The 20,694-nt window shown below is 43.6% G+C and overlaps 1 protein-coding gene across 5 annotated transcripts in view; it reads left to right on the forward strand.

The window, feature by feature from the left end:
* Nucleotides 1-20,694, forward strand: part of MGAT5 (alpha-1,6-mannosylglycoprotein 6-beta-N-acetylglucosaminyltransferase) — a 336,584-nt gene that overhangs the window by 183,630 nt on the left and 132,260 nt on the right. For all 5 annotated transcript variants that reach the window (XM_023259272.2, XM_045033706.1, XM_045033707.1 and 2 more), the window contains 2 exons: nucleotides 13,282-13,358; nucleotides 14,415-14,504. In XM_023259272.2, the coding sequence (XP_023115040.1) occupies nucleotides 13,282-13,358; nucleotides 14,415-14,504 (167 nt within the window). The remainder of the gene's footprint in view (nucleotides 1-13,281; nucleotides 13,359-14,414; nucleotides 14,505-20,694) is intronic.

A 20,694-nucleotide genomic window follows, 5' to 3' on the forward strand; every position in this document is an offset into this window, starting at 1 on the left:
GTATGTATGTCAGGTCTTTTTTGCTTTTGGTACAATAACCACCATTTCTAGGTTGGCAAGGAGAGTGTGCCCCTCCATCTGCCCTGGACACCTTGGCTAGGGAGTGAGTGAGTGCAGTTTGTTTTGGATACTGGCATGGTGAGACAGGTCTTCTGAAGGAGATCTTCAAGTAGTAATCCCCCCACTAGAAGATGAGAACCCTCCAAGAACTGACTGAATTAAAAATGAAAATTCCAGTCTACGGATAGACCACTTCCTGAAACAAATTCCCAGGCATTTGAAAACCTTTGAGTTTCATTTACTAGCCTTTTCTATTGAATAAATGAATAGGATTTCAGGGTAACACAGTATGTAAGAATATGCACATTACTCTTATAACTTGATAAGCTGAGTATCCCTGTCCAAATTTACATGGTCTAAATACCAGGCATGATTTATTTCCACAGGAAGAAAAACCTACTAAGGGCTAGGAGAGGTAAAAGGAATTAAGTTGTAAGACAGCCTCATTTTTAAGAGACCTACCTAGCCAAGCACCTTTCTAACAGGCATGGTGTGTAGGTTTCATGCCAATGGCCTAGCAGATTTCATGCAACTCTGGGTAAGTCAAATGAGACCTAAAAATTAAGCAGCTCTCAGCCTTTCTTCAAACTTACATCCTCAGTATTCTGGGACGTTAGCTTCTTTTTTTGATTTTCAGTTTCTTTTTCCAGTAGCCCAAACTTACTATCAGGGTGTCATCTTAATTCTAAATTAACTTATAATTTATTTTTCCATGCTAAAAAGGGAGAAGGGAAGCTATAACCAAGCAACCAAAACAAAATGAAAACCTCAGTTCCTATGAGAGAGTGAAAATAAAAATTTATCTTGATCGCCTATGTAAAGAATAATCAAAATACTTCCTTGTTGCCTGTAGATGTCTTGGGTGTCCAATTAGAATCTCTGTCCTTTATAGCAGCTGCCATAAAGGCTTGTGACAGGCAATTCAAAAAAGGGTCATTGTGTAATGTGGAAAGAACACACCTATTTTTGACAGTTGGTACAATTAAAATAGCCTAGCCCATCTCCCACAGTTACTAACCCTGTATTTCTTCCCTTTCTTCTTCAATTTCAACAAAGAAATAAACACGCGCGCGCGCGCGCGCGCGCGCGCGCGCGCGCGCGCACACACACACACACACACACACACACACACACAGTGTAAACATTTCTCTAGTTTCCTAAGAAAACCCAAACTCCAAGCACCTTTGGCAATTTGAGAGAACAGTCAGAAACGTGTGAGCTTTGCTTAAATCACCTGTTTTAGATGAAAAATGGAATCACTTGTATTTGGAGGAGATGAAGAAAGGGGCATACACTCCACGCTCCAGGGGCATGCTGCTGTTCCAATCGGGGCATTATGCTGTCTTTCTCTACCAGTAAACTTCATGTGAGAAGGGCAAGTTATTTTTTTTTCCAATAAGCAAGGGCTGTGTGCTACCTGGTTTATTGGGAAAAAAAATAGGTGTAAAAATCACTTTGGGTCCCCAACCTGAGTATTTGATGTAGTTTTGCAAGCATAATGTTGAATTTTTAATGACTGTCACCTACTTTCCAGCATATTTTCTTAAACATAAATTGACGACTGGGGATGCACCCAAATCTGTCAGTATGGTATGTTATTTTGAAAAATATTACCTACTGAAACTTTATTTCCTGGAAATATGACATCAGTATAATTTTTTCTTTTGTTGTTTTCCTTTTTCTTTCTTTTGCTTTTCATGTATTCTCCCAATTTAATGACTGCTGTGCTCATTCATTGTAACTGTGTGTGTGTGTGTGTGTGTGTGTGTGTGTGTGTGTGTGTGTGTATAGTACCCATGCGGAATATTTTATGTCCCTTATATTATTACTTAAAATGCTAAAGAACATTTTGTTGCAGAAGAAATGATAGCAGAAATTAAGTATAAACTTACAGAATATGGCATTTGCATAGAAATGAATACATGTAGATTTATGCATAAAGAGAACTCTGATTATCCAAATCATATTGCAAACTCAGTTTTATTTTCTAATCCCAGAGCTATTAGAATATATAGTACATGCTGTTGTGCTATTTATTTCAAAAGACTTGAACTTTTTTTCCTTCCATAAATCCACAGCATTTTAATCACTGCCTGTATCTCACACTCTCCCAAACATTGTGACATAAAATGAATCAGAGATGGGCAACACAGACATAAAGTGTATGCAGACAGTAGGACAAGGGTATTGAGCAAATAGATGAATTGAGTGAATGAGAGCTGGTGTGGGGACGTTTCTGTGTGTTGGAGGCAGTCTGTCTTCCTCATGGTCTTATCTCCCTCGGCATTCCACATTTGACTTTGAAGGTTGTCCTGAGGGTGACGTGAAGCAGTAGAATGAACACCAGGCATAGTACCTGGCACGGAAGTGGTAACTCAGATGTAGAAGGTTTTGCTGACTTTATTTATTGCATGAGGAAATGTAGACTCGTGATGGTTCACTAACTTGCCTGGGTTGTCCAGCTGGTCAGTTGTAGAGAGATATTCCCTGCTGAGGTCTCTTAGATGACCCTTCCAGCCCTGCCCTTTAAGTACAAATTCTTTGCTCACCTTTTCTACCATTTCCATGGCTGAGGCTGGGATGTGGTCAAGTACTTGAAAATAACAGCGTACAGGAGTGCTGCTGTGTCTTAGGATGTTTTACCATGCCTCCTCCAGGAACAAGTTTCTTCCTAGTGAGAAGACATCCAGCATGGTGGCCATGATGGCATTTTTTGAGAGGATTAATCTACCGTTTGAAGATTAGAGAGCACAGGTTTTTATGGCCTTATAACTTGAGAGGCTGATGTCTTGTCCTCTTAAAAATACCTGTGAAAATTTGCAAAGGATTTACTACTTACTTACAAAGTAGGCACTAGTGAGAGTTTAATTAAGTGAAAATGACATTTTCAAGGGCAATTTAAGAAAGGCATTAGAAACTGCTATCAATGAAAGGGAGGGGTTGAACCTTGACTACTGTCTTTATAGACCCTGTGTTGGAGAATATCTTGAGTTTCCTGACCAGCAAAAGACACATTTTGACTCCTTGATGACAACTCACTTTAGGTATAAACTCTTTTCCTGAAGACTTCATACAGTAGTATCTTTTAGAGTGCTATGGTCAAAATTTTATTCTTAAACTATGGCTGGTGCCCCCTTAAATTTTTTTTTTTAATTTCGTATTTTTCAGCATGTTGCTTCTCTACTCAGAGACTGACTCTGAATTACTTCCCTACACCATTCTACCCAACTTTGCAAGTGTGTGCAGCCATCCTCCTGTTTCCTGTGGACGCGAATTGTGTTCTCCTAAGCTGGAATTCACGATTTTGTAGCGTGACGTGCTACAAAAGCTTGCCCTTTCCAACCTTATTTCTTGTCCTGCGTCCTCTGCTTTAGCCAACTTGGTCCCCCTTCACCCTCCCCACCCTCTCAGACATTGATGATTGATTGGTAATGCTTATCCACTGGGGATGGACTTGCTTTTTTGGTAGAACACTCTGGGAGTTGGAATGTGAGATAAAAATCTGTTTTCCATTTCTGGCCTTTCCTCTTCTTGAGTTTCCCTGCCTTATTTTACCATTTAGTCGAGTGGTTCCTAACGGTGGCTGCCCATTAGAATCATCTGAGGTGAGGGGAGCATAAAAAGGGACAGTGGCTGAAGCATTCCCCAGACTATTTAAATCAGAACCTTGGGAGGGTGGGGTATCTTATTAAAATCTCCCCAAGTGATTTTAATGTGCAGAGAGGGTTAAGAAGGGCTGATTGATTCTGTGATCTTGGCCAAGTTACTTAATCTCTCTGGGCCTCAGTGTCTTCTATGAAATGGGGATTACATGCATTTATTGCTTGGGCTTCCTGGGAGGAGGATGTGAGATAATGCACGGGAATGAATTCTAGGAGGGCGTAGTCGGCGTTCTGTCCATGTTGGCCGTTGCTATTGCTGTTCGTCTGTGTGCTCAGCTCTCACATTCCCTCCTGACTATTCCTACTTGTACTTTAAAGCTCAACAGAAACCTCACTTGTTTGCTGATGACCACACATACAAATTAAGCTCCTGTAACACCGAGACCTAAAAATGAGTGTTCAAATGAGACGGGGTGGTTTCTGTTTCATGTGATAACCCAGTAACAAGCAGTCCAGGCCTGACGGTGCTGCTCCACACCGGCCCTTCAGGACTCCTGACCCCCATGTTGCCGGGCCGTTGCGTGTCCATCTTCCAGCCCACAGGAAGTGGGCCAGAACTATAGATTCAGCCACATGGATTGTCCTGAAGTTGGAGGTTGCTGACAATTTCCTCTCCCATCCCATCTCTTTGACCTGAACAAAGTCCCACTGAACTACAAGAGAGGCCCTAACTGGGTGGCCAAGTGTTCAGCTAAACGGTGGCATGAAGGGAGATGAGAACTGAGAGAAGGGCAGGGGGCCTGAGAAGTCTAGGCCACTGCACTCAGCTTCTTCCTCTTCTTGCCTGCACATCTGTGGTCTGTTGTTGCCAGATCATATTCTGTATTGCACAGTATGTTAACTACCCTTTCTGTTTTGTGAGTTTTAGTTACATTCTAGACTCCCTCGAGTTAAAGATGGCTTTGTATTCCTGCAGACACACTTGTTAGGAGGGTGCTAAAAGCATTACAGATGCTCATGTAGGTGCAGTCTTTGTTGAAAGAACCAGTGGCAGATTTTTGTTTTTTTTATGATTTTTTTGTAACAGCTTTATTGAGATAATTTGCGTACCATACAATTCATCCATTTAAAGTATACATTTCAGTGGCTTTCAGTATATTCAGAGTTGTGCTACCACATCACCACAATTTTAGAACATGTTTATCACCCCAGAAAGAGATCCTGTACTGTGAATTTTCACTACCCCCTCCCAACCTCTACTTCCCCCAATTCTAAGCCACCACCAATTTACTTCTCTCTCTATAGATCTCCCTATTCTAGACATTTCATATGTATGAAATTATTTGTCTTTTGTGACTGCCTTCTTAGACTCAGCTTAATGTTTTTAAGGTTCATCCATGTTGTCACATGAAGCATTATGTCATTCTTTTTTATGACTGAATAATAGTCACATGGCTGTGACACATTTTGTCTATCCATTTATCACTTGATGAACATTTGGGTTTGTTGCCACTTTTGGCTCTTAATAATGCTACTGTGAACATTTGTGTATAAGTTTTTGTGTGGACAGAACATTTTCATTTCTCTTGGGTGTGTACCTATGAGCGGAATTGCTGGATCAGATGGTAACTTTTATTTTTAGCTTTTTAAGGAACTTCTAGACTGTTTTCCCGAATAGCTGCACCATTTTAGATTACTACCAGCAGTGTTTGAGGATTCTGATTTCTGCACATCCTTGCCAACACTTGTTACTATCTGAGTCTTTAATTATAGCTCCTTTACTGGCTGACATGCTATCCCACTGTGGTTTTGACTTGCGTTTCCCTGATGACTAATGATGGTAAACTTTCTTTTTCTTGTCAGTGGCAGATTTTCTGCCCACTACACATATGTGCTCCTAGGTGTGTGATAACCACCCTGTTTCTGCCTGGATATTCCTAGGAATCTGACATGTTTTTATCAATAGAAAGTGCCTGGAGCGTTATCAGAATGGAGGGGTGGTGTGTGTGTGTGTGAGAGACATTCTTTTAGACTTGGCCTCTCACACTGGAAATCTTATGCTAAGGTCCTCTTTTTAATTATGTTTCACCAACAACATGGAAAACGTTGTTTATGCTGACTTAAAAGTTTGTTTGGCAGATAACCCTGAAAAAAACCACAACAATATTGCAAGAGGGTATGACAAAGGACAGCATAAATACTCTAGGATTATTTGGCTGTTACTGTGTTTTCATGGTCATCACAACTGCCTTCTTTTTCCATATTGGTTCCATTCTTGAAAAGTACCTGGAGAAGCTGTACATTGAATATGATTTTCTCATTGACTTGCATGACGCCCACAGCATTGGTGTGTGGGCAGTCCTGAGGCTCTCGGTGTTGAGCAAGTCCATAAGGTCCTTGGAGGTGTAGCAAGGAGTAAGAGTTTGTCATTTCAGTCTTCATTTTTGACTTTTGAGATTCCCTGTGCAGAACGTGAAGGTGGTGGTGATGGTAGTGGTGGGCCTTTTAATAGCTGGGAACAGTGTGGTGGTAATAATCTTGACTAGATGATAGAGGCCTGGCTTGAACATGTAGCATACCTTGCATATGGGAGATGCTTAATGAGTTTTCCTTAATTACTGGATGAATAAAGCACTTCATCTCTGTAAACCTCTGTAAAACGCATCAGGAAAACATCAGCAATTTGCTGATAGGGCTTCAGAAGTCCTTTGCAACTGTAAAAATTTCTGGTACAATGATTGTATTTCTAGCTTCCCAAGTTAAAAAACAAAATACACACCATTCTTTTCAAGGTGCCCAGTATATATCCCTCAGGGTCTGTGAGTGAGTTGTGTATGTTACCCACTGTTGTCCCCGGCTCCTTTTGGTGGGCAGAGAGCTTCCTGTTCCTGTGAACCCTGGGGCTGGAGTGACTCAGTTACAGAAATTAAATCACTTTTTTTATAATGCCAATGTAAAGTGGCCCTTAATGAATATTTGCCAAGCTGAGAATGACCGGTGAGGTCATTTTTAATGGGAGATTATATTTCACCATGGCTGATTTCTGTCCGATTTATTGCTATTAGCTCCTGAAGCCAGGCCAGCTGATGGAAGTGCTGGCAGGAGTTTCGTCTCCAGGCTGAGCGCAGAGATGGAGTCCGTTCCCAGATGGCGAGGAACAGCTGGGCCAGTGGCGTGCACACATGGGTGCTCTGCAGGGGCCATCTGATAACGGGGGCTGCATGTTCCTATCAGGTGTTCTGAGAGAAACACTGCCTTGTCCTACACACAAAATGCAATCACTGGAGACCCTTTATCTTTTGAGAGGAAATATATATGGGGTGCCTTTTGGCGGAATCAAGCCCTCACTCCTGTAGATGGTTATCTAAGCTTTTGGCAAAGGAAGTGGACGAGGAGACTAAACTCAGTTCCCTAAAACTTCCTGAGGTGAGGTTTCTGAGATTTTTTTTTTAACCTACTTTTTTCTTTACTTTCCTTCCCCCTCCCTATAAAATAGCTCTGAGGGAATCAGACATCCTTAACCTCTCAGATGCATATTCAGTTCTAGATCCACAGTTAATGGTACTGTTGTATAAGTATGTTCTCCAGTGTTCCACACTTGAAAACAAGTGCCATTTCAAACACTAGTCATCCTTGTTATAATTAATATACAGAAAACTGAGTGTTGACAGAGGAAGCTGTCTTCTTGGTAAGGTCAGCTTTCACTCTGAAGTAACTGTTCTGTGTGGGACTCACTTATGACCACCTCCCCCTCCCCTTCTCCGTCCCCTCCACGTCCTCACTTTATCATCATTGCCTAGGATTATGGACTCAGGTTTCTTAAATACAACGCCACCTAGGAGCCTTGATAAAATCAGGATTAAGGATGACACCTGATTACAGCCTCCTTTTTTTTTTTTAAATATATATGTATATCTCTTGATTTCTCTCTTGTTCAGCAGTAAAGAGCAGTTATTATTAACTTGAAGTTAGCATCGGTGAGTGTTTCATGAGGCAGCATGGTTAGTAGTTGACGATGCTTTGAATAAGCACACGACAGTCTCTCCGTGTATGTGTGTTGAAGTGGGTAGCTAAAACATAGAGGGATCCTTGTACGGTACCCAGTGAGTCTTGCATCGGATGTAAGATGTGATGACATACATGCTGTATTTCTCACAAAACTATAAGCCTCTCTTTTTAAAATCCAGTAAGGTGTGAATATAATTCACATGGGGGATAGGCCATGTCCTGCTCCATGCGTCCGAAATGACTCTTCTTTGATTGCTGCACCTTCCTGCCATTTTTCCTTATGTCAAACCCAAATTCCTTTGCCTCTATTGATGGGTAATCCAGAACTTGAAATGCTTGGTACAGTTACTAGACATGAGGATCTCCTACCCCTTTCTTCTGTCTCTCTTACTCCCTTCTCTGGAACTTGAGCTTTTCACTCCTTTGTTATATTTGTCCATCTGTTTGTTGAGAAGAGTTCTGTGCATCTGGCAGTGTGCCAGGTGCTGTGTTGGGCACTGGGCCAAAGCACCGAGGGGCCTGTCCTGCTTTCCAGGGGGCTGGCTCAGGTAACGTGTATCTTGCTCTGTCATATGAGGACCCTCCACCCCCACACCGTGAGGGCGCAGCCCATGTCTTGTAGGGATACAGCTTTGACATTTCAGCACGTGGCAGGCAGCAGGCGTTTGAGAGACAGTCCTGGTGACTGTGGGCTGAGTTTGGAGGTACGTGCTGAGGATTTTAAAGTTTCCCCTTTCCAAGCTATAAGATGAGGTCACTGCCTTCCTTTTCAGGAGGCTGTGGTTAGTATAAAATGTAACCATGTATGTGCCAGCACCTTAGGAAGGCAGGTGATACCTCCGGGGAAGTTAGCACCCATTTTCATTTCCTACATCACCTATTTCTGTCCTCAACTGTCTCTGAGCCTGTCTGTGCCCTCCTTCCTTCCTCAGAGGCAGGCAAGCAGGAGTAAAAATCCTCAGTGTGTCTGATTCCATCTCTTTGTCTCTGTTGCTTCCATGTATTTATTGAAAGTGCCACTGTTTCAGCACATCTCTCCCTCAGCGTATATGCCTATGTGGGGACTGTCACGGAGAACTTGACTCCACACTTGACAGGGACACGCTCTGTGTGTGTTTATGACCTCTTTTGCCACTTCTGTTCCTCCTGCACACGTGTTGTTCCTGAGTGGTGAGCATCTTTGAGCATAAGAAAAGGGTTTTTTTTCTCTTCTTTTTATAAAAAAAATGTTTTTTACATTTATTTCTTTTTGAGAGACAGAGAGCACAAGTTAGGGAGGGGCAGAGATAGAAGGAAACACAGTATCCGAAGCAGGCTCCAGGTTCTGAGCTGTCAGCACAGAGCCCGACTCAAGGCTCTGACTCACAAACTGTGAGATCATGACCTAAGCCGAAGTCGGACGCTTAACTGACTGAGCCACCCAGGCACCCAGGGTTTTCTTTTTTTCTTAATGTTTGTTTATTTTTGAGAGAGACAGAGTGTGAACCAGGGAGGGGCAGAGAGGGAAGGAGACTATCTGAAGCAGGCTCCAGGCTCCCAGGTGTCAGCCCAGAGCTCATTGTGGGGTTGGAACTCAACGAGCTGTAAGATCATGACCTGAGCCGAAGTTGGATACTTAACTGACTGAGCCACCCAGGTGCCCCAAGAAAAGTGTTTTCTTAGGTTAAACCCAATATCCAAGCCCCTGCTGTACTGTGTGGGTCTAGGTGACTGATAAAACAACACAATTTTCACGCCTAGGCTGTCTGCCTTTTGTGTAATACCTGGTTGACAATGCTATACGGTCGGTGCAGAGGTGAAGTCTTTGGTGAAAGACACACTTGGGCTGGTTTGGGAGGGTAAGGGATGAAACTGAATCCTGAACAGTAGTAAGAGCTGAGCTTCTTTGCTTACGTGATCATCTTTCTTTTCCCCTTGCCCTTTTACCATGAAAAAATTTGACACTGGGAGAAAGAACATCAGGTGAATGTCAGAGAGAAGAAGCTTCTGGTAACATACTGTGGCAGAATCCAGTCCCTTTTTTGAAAGTGCTTAATGTATAGTAAGCTAAATCTCCCCTGAAAAGCGGTAACATTAACCTTTTTTGACCTGAATTTTTGTTTTTTAACCAACCTTATATTGCAGGGTCTTTCTCTAGGTAGCAGTGTCTTCTGTGTACAGACTAATAAAACGTGATTGAATGAGTTTTCGTCTTTGTGATCGAAACAAAACGGGGAGCTTTCCTCTTAGATGTGCTGAGACCCCTTAGGACCTGGGAGGTGATGGGGGGTTGTGCTCAGCTTCCTGGGAGTCAGGTTACTGGTGGTTGGATTTAGGGAGTAGCTCCATCCCTCCCTGGGAAGGCCAGCACTTTCTATTTCTTCCTTTCATGGATCCCTCCAACCCCAGAGCCTCAAGCCATTTAACTCCACTTCTGGATGGCATTGCTTATGCAAACTCGTCACTCTGTAACTAAATAGAAAACCCGTCATAAATTAATGGAATTGCAAAGAAAACCCTTATGGATTAGTTGACGAACTGCCAGGTGGAAGAGAAGGAAAAACGCTGCTCCAGCACAGGTCTCTCTGCTCAGTCTGGTTGTCCGTGAGCTGAAGAGTCAGCGGGGAGAGGCTAAGCAGGTGCAACAGGTGTGTTTATTCAGTCAGCCGGCACTTACTGAGTGCCTGGTGATGGGGCATGGAGACATAACCTTCCCATCACCGCCTTACATCCTAGGAGGCAAGTGGGCACATGTGGAGGAAAGAACGAGATCACTCACTGCTGTGAGAGAGACTTGAGAGGGAGGCAGCACTAAATCCTAACTAAATTCTGGTTTGGCATGGGAAGGAGGGATTGGGCCTAATTCTTCCGTGGGTGAATCTTGAGCTGGGTCTTCAAGGGCGGGGCTTTAACCAGGTGGCGAAAGGGTAGGGGCAGAGGAGTGTCTGCAGGAGTCCTCAAAAAAGTCATTTCATCAGATCTTTGCAGCAACTAGGATCCTCATTTTGTGACTGTCTTGGCATAGCAAATATAGGGGTCTGTGCCTGTTTTTGAAAACAAAGTTTTATTGGAATACAGCCACGCCCATTCATTTTCCTATTATATGTGGTTGCTTTCCTGTTATAATCCACAGTGGCATAGTTGTGGCAGAGACAGTGTGGCCTGCCAAGCCTCAAATATTTACTCTCTGGTCCTTTGGAGAAAAGGTTTGCCAACCCTTGGCATAACATATTGTTATTCCTTGAAACTCTTTGTGGAAAGGACCCACGCTGTCAGCAACCAGGCTTTCCTTGCAGGCCTTCGTGGACTTACTGGTTTATGTTACCATCTGGTGATTTCTGTTCACTCCATGGTACCATATCTCTAACTCTATAGTCTCTAGTTTCCATAATTTCTGGCTCTGGATGTCTGGAACTGGTGTAGTGCTTATAGTGTGTGAAAGAAGGGGGGAATTTCTCCGTAATCATCCCTCTAAATGTCTGATTGCCCCGACCCCCAGCTGTTTCAGACTCTGCTGTCTTGGATCCTGTGCTATTTTTTTTGCTTGGTAAATGTTACCAAGCAAAATCAGAGACAGAAATAGGGTAAGTAGTCACTGAAAAGTGCCTCTGTCCTTTGGTGAGGCATTTGTTAGTGGATTCTGAGGCTGGCTGTCCCCTTACAAGTGAGAAAGGAGGAGAGCTATAGGGAGATGTACCACCTCAAGCCTGCATTTATCTCAAAAACGCAGAGAATGCGTTTCTAGAAGATCCGTGCTTTTGAAATATTGCTTTCTTAGATAGAGTATAAGTGGCATGGAATTATATAGCGAATGCCAACTTTTTAAGCACTCACTGTGGTCTGTGGCGAGAGTCAGCTGTTGGGAGTGCCAGACTAGACTTTGCACAAATATTAACTTACTTAATAAGAGCTGGATGAAATAATGGTACAGTTATTTCAGTGCTACAGGCGGAGAAACAGAGTCTCTGACAAGCTAAGTATCCTCCATGTTCACTACTAAATGACGCGGCCTCCAGTCCATGAGAAGGAGGGTATTGATTTTATGCTGTAGTTATCCACGTGGCGGGTGGAATGGTGATGAGAACACTGAATCAAGAGGTGAAGAATCTGTTTCAGACTGTCAGAGGAACTAATTTTCAAGGGACAGGTACAATTTCTGTTTTAGCCCCAGCAGCCACCAACATTGTTTCAATAGCACAGTCAAACAATACTGTAGTTTGGGATCTAATTTCTCATTAGTACTTTGAACAGAAAATTGTCAGCCATAAGTAATCGTGACATTTTCCAAACGTGTCTGGAAAATACAGTTGGTCCTCAAAGAGAAACATGTAGTTTTAGAGCTGTCCCAGTTTCCAGCTAAAATGATCATTCCTAAACATAAGTCTGATCTTAACTATTCCTTTCTTAGAAGCCTTCAGTGCCCTGCCCTTCCCTTCCCTCAGCTTAAAGTCTTTATCAGGGCAGGAACGCCTGGGCGGCTCTGTCCATTAAGCATCTGACTTTGGCTCAGGTTATGATCTTGTGGTTCATGAGTTCCAGCCCCACAATGGGCTGTCTGCTGTCAGCACAGAGCCCACTTTGGATCCTCTGCCCCCCTCTCTTTTTGCCCCTCCCCCTGCTCGCTCGCTCAATCTCTCTCTTTCTCTCAAAAATAAACACTTGAAAAATAAATAAAGTCTTTATCAGGGTGCTTGCTTGAAGTCTTTCTGGTTTGGGCCCTGCCTGATTTCCTTTCTGACCACTCAGTACCTCCCATTTCTGCATTCGACTCAGTGCGCATCCTTGCATTTGGAGCCTGTTCCTTGAACACCATCTCTACCTTGCCCCTTCACCTGGCATACTCCTGCTTCATCTTCTTATCTCCACTAAGATGTCACTAGATCCAGGAAGTCATCTTTGACCCTAGAGACTGGGGTGGGTGTCCTTCCCTTGGCCCACCCCAACATAATGTCTATTACACTGTTGTTCAGTGGTTTTACAGTAAGCTTTTTAAAGGCGTTCTTTTTTGTTCTGACTCTTGTCATCAAAAGGAATAGGAATCCCCTAGAGCTAGCTAATAGAAAGGGAGTTTACTGTGAGGAAATATTTGAAGCATAAGGAGATCTTTGCAGAAATGTAAGAACCACGTCCAGAAGATGCTGTACCTTGCTGATGTGTCTGGTGGCTTTCTCCTCCTCTATACTACCGTTCTATTTGCCTATTTTTTGCCAGCTTCTCTGCTCAAGCACATGTCACGAAGGTATTCCTGACCTCAGTTTGTCTGTACAGCCTGACATGGCCCTGGTGGTCCCTCCCAATCTCATGACTTCATCTCCTGCTCTCCACTTGTTTGGTTTCTCTTACCAAGTTGCAAATTTCCAAGCAAACCCTCTGATTGGTGTAGCTCACCCGTTCAGGCTGGGCCACATGCATCATAGGTCTCTGGCCATCCTACAGGTGGGCTGTTCTTGGGCCAGGTCCTCACTGCAGGCCAGCTGGACCTATTGGCAGCTGGAGAGCTTCCACAGGTCAGAGCATGGCTCCCAGTATAGACTTCCTGTTTCTGTTTCTTTCCCTGCCCATTGCTTACAAAGATGGTAGGTTTGTGTTTCATAAACTTCATGGTATCCTTTGTTCTGTTTCATCTTTACAGATATCATTAATGGAGCTCAAGAAAAATGTGTATTGCCTCCTATGGATGGCTACCCCCACTGCGAGGGGAAAATCAAGGTAAGGCCCAAGTAATGTCTATTCATTCCCTTCACCTTTTGTCTTCACTAACACCCTCTTCCTCTCCTCCCCTCCCCTCTCTCTAACTCCCCAGCAATACAGATGGCAAGCAAGCCCTTTAAGGGAATCATCGAAGGGATGCCTCAATTCTGCCAGTTTGGGGCTGTGACCATGACAACCCTTGTGTGCTTATGCCAACTTCATGGGGTCAGTCCACAATGGCTCTAACTGGTCAGAGTGAAAGAGCCTGGGCCACTTCGGGCTCCTGCTGTGTCTTTGAAGCTGCCTCCCCCTGGCTTTCCCAGCCTCCAGCAGGTGATCCTTCAAGGGCCATTGACAAGGAGCTGCCATTATATAGAGCCCAACTTCCCTCTCCCCCAGTCCCCAGGCCCCCCTGCCACAAGGTCTCCAGATTGTGATTTAAATGTCACATTTGCATTTGCAGCTGAGTAACCTGAGACATTTGGACACTCTTTCACTCTTAGGATTTTTTTTTAAAAAGTTCTTTTTATATGGCCTGCCCTGAGGGAGACCACAACCCTACTCACTAGTTTTCAGAGAAAAGTCTTGGTTCCAGTGTATGCTTAGGATGGTGAGCGCAAACCCCAGAAGCATTAACATGGTTCCTCTGTGGGACTCACACATGCCATGCACACCTTGCACGCCTGCTCTCATTCACGCTGTCTGTTTTGGGACCTGTCCTGTGGCTTATGCAACTGTAGCTCTCTGGGCCAAAGGGGTTTTGATTAGGCAGTTGCTCTTGATAAAACTCGCCTGGCCACTGCCTGTCCTGGGCTTTACTGCCTGGTGGTCTCACGGCCTTCCTCCACCCTGCGCACCTCTGCTAAGGCCCAGCTCAAGCCAGCGTCTACCTGTGAATCATCTGGAGACTGGGCATCTGTTGTCCTGACCTCAGCTCACTGACAATGAACCTCAGGCCCCAGTCTGAGCCATTCACTTCTCCTTGCCCTTCATAGCCTTCTCTGTCATGGGATGTACAGGGCCACCGAACACGGTCTGCTTGTAGATGTCCTTACCTGGCTCTTGTTGTTTCAGTGGATGAAAGATATGTGGCGCTCGGATCCCTGCTACGCAGACTACGGAGTGGATGGGTCCACCTGCTCTTTCTTTATTTACCTCAGTGAGGTGAGTTGCTTCTTTGGCTTCAGGGTGTGGAAGTAAGTGGTGAGCCTGTTGTACAGCCTGAAATTTGTGTATTGTTTTTACATGGTGGACCTGTCGTTTCCTTCTTTAATAGGTTCTCTGCTCTTTAATAGGGTGATTTTTTTTTTTCCCTTGAGGGGGAGAAAAAAAAAACCCGGGCTAATGTAGCTATTAACATTTTCTTTCCTCAGTTAAAAACAATCTAGTAAAATAGGGGCACCCAGATGGCTCAGCTGATTAAGCATCTGACTCTTGGTTTTGTCTCAGGTCATGATCCCAGGGTCATGGGATCAAGCCCCATGTGGGGCTCCAGGCTGAGCCTGCTTGAGATTCTCCCCCTCTCCCTTCCTCCCTCTCTCTCTCTCAAAGTAAAACAAACAAACAAACAATCTAGTCTAATACATGTAACATAAAATTTTCCATCTTGACCATTAAGTGTATAGGTCAGTGGAATTAAGTATATTCATATTACGATGCAACCATCACCACCATCCACCTTCTGAACACATCATCTTGCAAATCTGCAACTCTACCCATTAAACAATGACTCCCCATTCCCTCTTCCTCCTGTCCCTGGAAACAACCATTCTAATTTGACTTGTGACTACTCTGCTTGTGACTACTCTCATTATTCATATAATTATACAGCATTTGCCTTTCTGTGAGTGCCTTATCTACACATCATGAACTCAAGATTCATCCTTGTCATATTATAGCATATGTTAGGCTTTCCTTCTTTTTTTAAATCTGAATAATACCACATTATATTATATACCACATTTTGCTTATCCATTTATCCATTGATGGATATTTGGGTTGCTTCTACCTTCTAGCAATTGTGAATAATGCTGCTATGAACATGGCTGTACATCTCAGTCTTTGAGACCCCGCTTTCGGTTTTTTTGGGTGTATATCCAGAAGTGGAATGGCTGAATCATATGGTAATTCTGTTTTTATTTTATTGAGGAACGACGACACGTCTCCAAAGTGGTTGCTCCATTTACATTCCCACCAGCAAGGCATGAGGCTTCTAGTGTCTTCACATCCTTTCCAGCCCTTGTTGTTTTCTGTTTTTTGAAGTAACCGTGCTAATGGATGTGAGTGGTAACTCATTGTAGCTTTGGTTTGCATTTTCTTTTAAAAATTTTTAAAGTTTATTTATTTGTTTTGAGAGTGTGTGTGCACGCGAGAGTGTGTGTATGTGTGTGAGTGTGTGTGCAGGGAAGGGGCAAAGAAAGAGGGAGAGAGACAATCTCAAGCAGTCTCCATGCTGTCAGCATAGACTCTGATGCAGGGCTCGATCCCATGAACCATGAAATCATGACCTGAGCTGAAAGGGATGCTCAACCGACTAAGCCACCCAGGCGCCCCTGGTTTGCATTTCATTGATGATCAATGATGTTGAGCATCTTTTCCTGGGCTTTTTGGCTGAGTTAGCAATTTGCTTACAGGCTGAGTTATTTCCTTTTACCTTTTTATCTGAGCTTCTTTTCCATTTCTACCCTTGAATTTAAATTGCAGCTTATTTTCTTTTAAGTGTTGCAGGACATTTTACAGACCATCTGAAATTTGTCCCAGGCTTTGATGATTCTCATGTCACCCTGGAGAAAATGGTGGAGGTGGGGTAGATTCAGGACCATATGGGGACAAGTACAGGGGAAGAACTGAGTAGGGGATCAAAAGCTGGCTTCCCCTCCACGCTTCATGGACAAAAGCAGCCCGAGGGGCTTGTGAACTGGGTGCTGTCTAATTTCAGAGGATGTGCCCTTGCGTGTGCTATTGCCATAATAACAGCTCCATGATGCTACCACACAGGAAGGAGAATGCCTCCGTTTTGAGCCTAAATGACATAGTCTTTCATGTGGGACTCAGGCACCTCTCTTCTGTGTCATGGGGTGACCGGGGACAGCTTTGGGGGATGGAGGGCAAACCAGTATTGCCACAGGGCCTATGGCCCTGAATTCTGTGCAATGTGTCTCTTTTTAAAATTTTTTTTTTTCAACATTTATTTATTTTTGGGACAGAGAGAGACAGAGCATGAACGGGGGAGGGGCAGAGAGAGAGGGAGACACAGAATCAGAAACAGGCTCCAGGCTCTGAGCCATCAGCCCAGAGCCAACGCGGGGCTCGAACTCACGGACCGTGAGATCGTGACCTGGCTGAAGTCGGACGCTTAACTGACTGCGCCACCCAGGCGCCCCAGCAATGTGTCTCTTTATGTCCCTTTCCTTTTTAAGATCCACTGAGACCTTTTTTTCTTTTTTTTTTTACATGGTCACACCATGGCCACCCCATGAGACTTTTTTTTTTTTACATGGTCACACCATGGCCACTCCATGGCCATCATAAGAAGCCTCAGAGCTAATGATAGTTAAAATACCTCTCGGAAATTAAAAGCCCAGAGAGTTGGTTGTGTGATGCTCCTCATTGGCAGACTGCCGGCAAATTAATTCTGTAGCATTTGAGCGTGTTTTTGGCTGAGGTGGCCTGTGCCCCACCTTCTCATCTCCTTCTCCAGAGGAGTAAGGCCTGGGGTCTTGGGTGAACCTGTACTCCAGTGAGAAGTCAATTTAGAAGCACCTTTCTAGCCCTGAGGAAAAGGTTCCTCCTTCAGTTTAATTTTCAAAAGTTGCCTTCCTCTTTCCACTTGATGGAATTCAGCCAGAGTCCAGCTGTGCTCTCTGATTGACAGGTGGGGCTAATTTCATGCCTTTCTGAGAGTTTGCATGTTGGGTGTGCTACTGAGTTACAAGTAGAGCATTACCTCCCATGTCAGCCTTCCCTCCATCTCCTGAGCCAGAGCTGGGAAGGTGTGGGAGAACAGTCCAGATGGAAAGGGACTGCGATTATTGGTGACCCAGTTCCCTTCCATTGAAACTGCCATGCAACCCAACTCACAGTGAAGGAAGGATGTCGATAAGGTGAGAGAAAAGTGAGGTTCTGATGAGTGTGGGACAGACGGGGCTGTGCAAAGATGTGATGAATCATATATTCTTTTTTTAATGTTTTTTTGTTTGTTTTTTGTTTTTTGGGTTTTTTTTGAGAGAGTGTAAGTAGGGGAGGGGCAGAGACAGGGGGACAGAGGATCAGGAGTGGGCTCTGCACTGACCATGGCAAACCTGATGTGGGGCTTGAACTTAAGCACCGAGGGATCATGACCAGAGCTCAACCGACTGAGCCACCCAGGCGCCCCAATGTAGTCTTAGTACTGGAGCCCAGGTGTTTCATTGCGGAATCTGTAACTATTTTTTCCCTTTCCAAGGTGTGGAATGGTGCTTTATTAACCTTTATCTCACTCTTCTTATGCAGATGATCAGGCTTTTGTTTTTGTTCAGCTGAATTCAGTTCAGTGAGCACTTACTGAACCTCCCTTATATTCATTGAATGTCAGCAATTGGTGAGAAGGAGTTTTCTTGGCACCATGGTATGCATTCATTAAGAGTCTAATGGAAGAGGAAGAATGGAGGCAGGTGGTGGAGCCAGGACAGGGTGGAGAGAGTTTCCCTGAGGAGAGAACCAGGAAACCCTTTTAGTTTAAATCTGAAAATAACCTTGGAACTCTGGCCTTTAAAAAAAAAAAATGCATTTTATCATAGCATCTTAATAGGTACTCTTTAAGAGCTGGAGAAGAATTTCACCACTGTGGCCTCTTGGATGGCAAATACTGCCTTTCAAAAGTAGTAATTTTAACTTTGTCTTTAAAAGATCCTACAGGGGCGCCTGGGTGGCGCAGTCGGTTGAGTGTCCGACTTCAGCCAGGTCACGATCTCCCAGTCCGGGAGTTCGAGCCCCGCGTCAGGCTCTGGGCTAATGACTCAGAGCCTGGAGCCTGTTTCCAATTCTGTGTCTCCCTCTCTCTCTGCCCCTCCCCCGTTCATGCTCTGTCTCTCTCTGTCCGAAAAATAAATAAAAACGTTGAAAAAAAAATTAAAAAAAAAAATAAATAAAAGATCCTACGGTGAGGATTCCTGAGTGTATATGGGAACATGGTTAGAATAGAGCCGGGCAGATGGATGACGTTCAGTAAACGTGGTCGGCACTTTTATGGGTTTTGATATTGTCATTATTTGCGTTCAGTTATGGGGACATTTTATGTGGGAGCTCGATTTTGTTTTATAATTAGAACCAATTTCTGGTTCTAATTCATCATTCTAATTTAATTTTAGATCCTTTGACTTCTGGTAACGTAGAAATTCAGCTATTCCCTGTGACTTCTTCTCTCTGCCTATGGCCCTTGTGTTTGCATTGGAGCTGTGAGCTGGCCCTGTGGAAGAACATTGCGTCCCTGCCGTCGTTAATCTGAATGACTAGAGGTGGTTTTTAAAGCCAGTTAATTCTGTGCTAGTATTTTAAAAATCCTGGACAGCATCTGGTTTCTGGTCTCGGCTTTTGTTTTGTTTTCCCTCTTGCTTTCTTGAAACCTTCCTTCTTTTTTTTGTTACTTCATTTAACCACATATCATATGCCAGGTTTCTCTTGGAATTGGAAAGAAAATTAAGAGAGACATCTTCATTTGATTTGTTTACTTGATCAACAGATGTACCAGTGACTTTTCCTCTTAATCCTTCTTGAAGAGCCAGTTCTGGCTTCTATCTCTGTGTTTAACCTCAGAGCTTTGACAGATGAAAAAAAAAGGACTTGAAGTAACAACGGTCAGTCACCAGTTGAATTGAGGCTTTGAGATTCAGCCCAGTCCTAGGAGGTGGCACTCTGCCTTCATTTTTCTTCCCCTGGGTCATCTCCATGTGCCAACTTCCACTGAATTATGGGGCTGTAAACTTGTGCTTGTACCCTCACCAACTTGCAGTCTACACGTCTTTCTTAGTAAATCCCAGAAAGTGCAACCATCAATATTTCCCCACATTATTCCCACAGATGCTTGCTATGTGTCTGACACTGGACTAGGGACTGGATGTGGTGGTAAGGAGTTTGGTGTTGCCCTTGTTTGGTGGAAGACATTAGGAGAAGAATGAAACATTACTGAGCCCCACTGTAGGCCAGACACTTCAAATGTACAACCTCACTTAAACCTCTCCCCCACTCAGTAATAGCCAAATCAGAGCGGCTCAGAGAGGTCAAGTGCTTAGTGTTTCTGCACTTGGTGTTACTGTTGCCCCTTCATGTCAAAGGAAAACTGAACTCAGGTAAATAAGTGATTTACTACCTTTGACTTTGCATTCACTTCTATGCTCCAAGCCTGTTGTGTTTGAAATATGGCTCTCTATTTGAGCTAATTTGAATTAATGAATCTTCATTGCTAGTTTTTGAATACTCAAAATTTTGATACCCTCCCTCAAAAGGAGAAACAGCACTGATTCTCCTGAGGATGTAACTCATGAAAACCAGGTGCTCAGCCATTCCTAGTGGTGACAGTGAATGAATGATTCATTAGGCAGCCTTGCATTTCCAGATCATCGGGCAGTTTATTCTCTGTATCTGTTTTTGCGAGCCATGTAACTATTCCCCTCATAGAGACAAGGCTCTATAAAGTAATTACTCTGTCATTGTTTCAGGTATATTAACTTAGCTCTCTGTAGGGCCTTTTACTGCTAACAGATTTTAGGAAATTTAGAATGAATTTCTTTACCTCTCTTGATATTACATTGATAGATGATGCTGATATACCTGACACCCACACAGTTTTCTTCTTCTCTTTACACAGTTATTCTAGCAACTAGCAACTATTATACCCTTCTAGACTTCTTAATTTGTTTGTGCTGTGTTTTTTTTAAACACTTATGTTGCCTTTGCATGTATAGTTGCTCGGAAATAAGCAAATTACCCAGCGATCGATGGCTGGATCTTAGGATTTATACAAGCCTGTTGCTTCAAATGCCAATTTGGGCTGGACTAATGAGTGTGTGTGTATGTGTGTGTATGTAGGTGTGTCAGACTCCTTCATGAAGGAACAAAAGAAGCAATTTCATGCCTTACTCATCAATCTGTGTCTTCCATTTCACGAACAACAGACAGAAAGGTCTTTGCCTCTTTCTGTTTTCCCTTGGCAATATGTAAAACTAATATTGGCTGAGTATGCTATTAACCTTGAGTTTAAATTCAGCGTACTTAATCCCTTGATTAATGCCAAGATTAATGCCCAACAGCAAAGGTTGAAAGCTTAAATGTTTGTGAATGCGAGCATGAAATGAAATCCTAATAACCAGTACAATGA

This window comes from Felis catus, chromosome C1 (assembly GCF_018350175.1).
Source record: "Felis catus isolate Fca126 chromosome C1, F.catus_Fca126_mat1.0, whole genome shotgun sequence".
NCBI classification, from domain to species: domain Eukaryota; kingdom Metazoa; phylum Chordata; class Mammalia; order Carnivora; family Felidae; genus Felis; species Felis catus.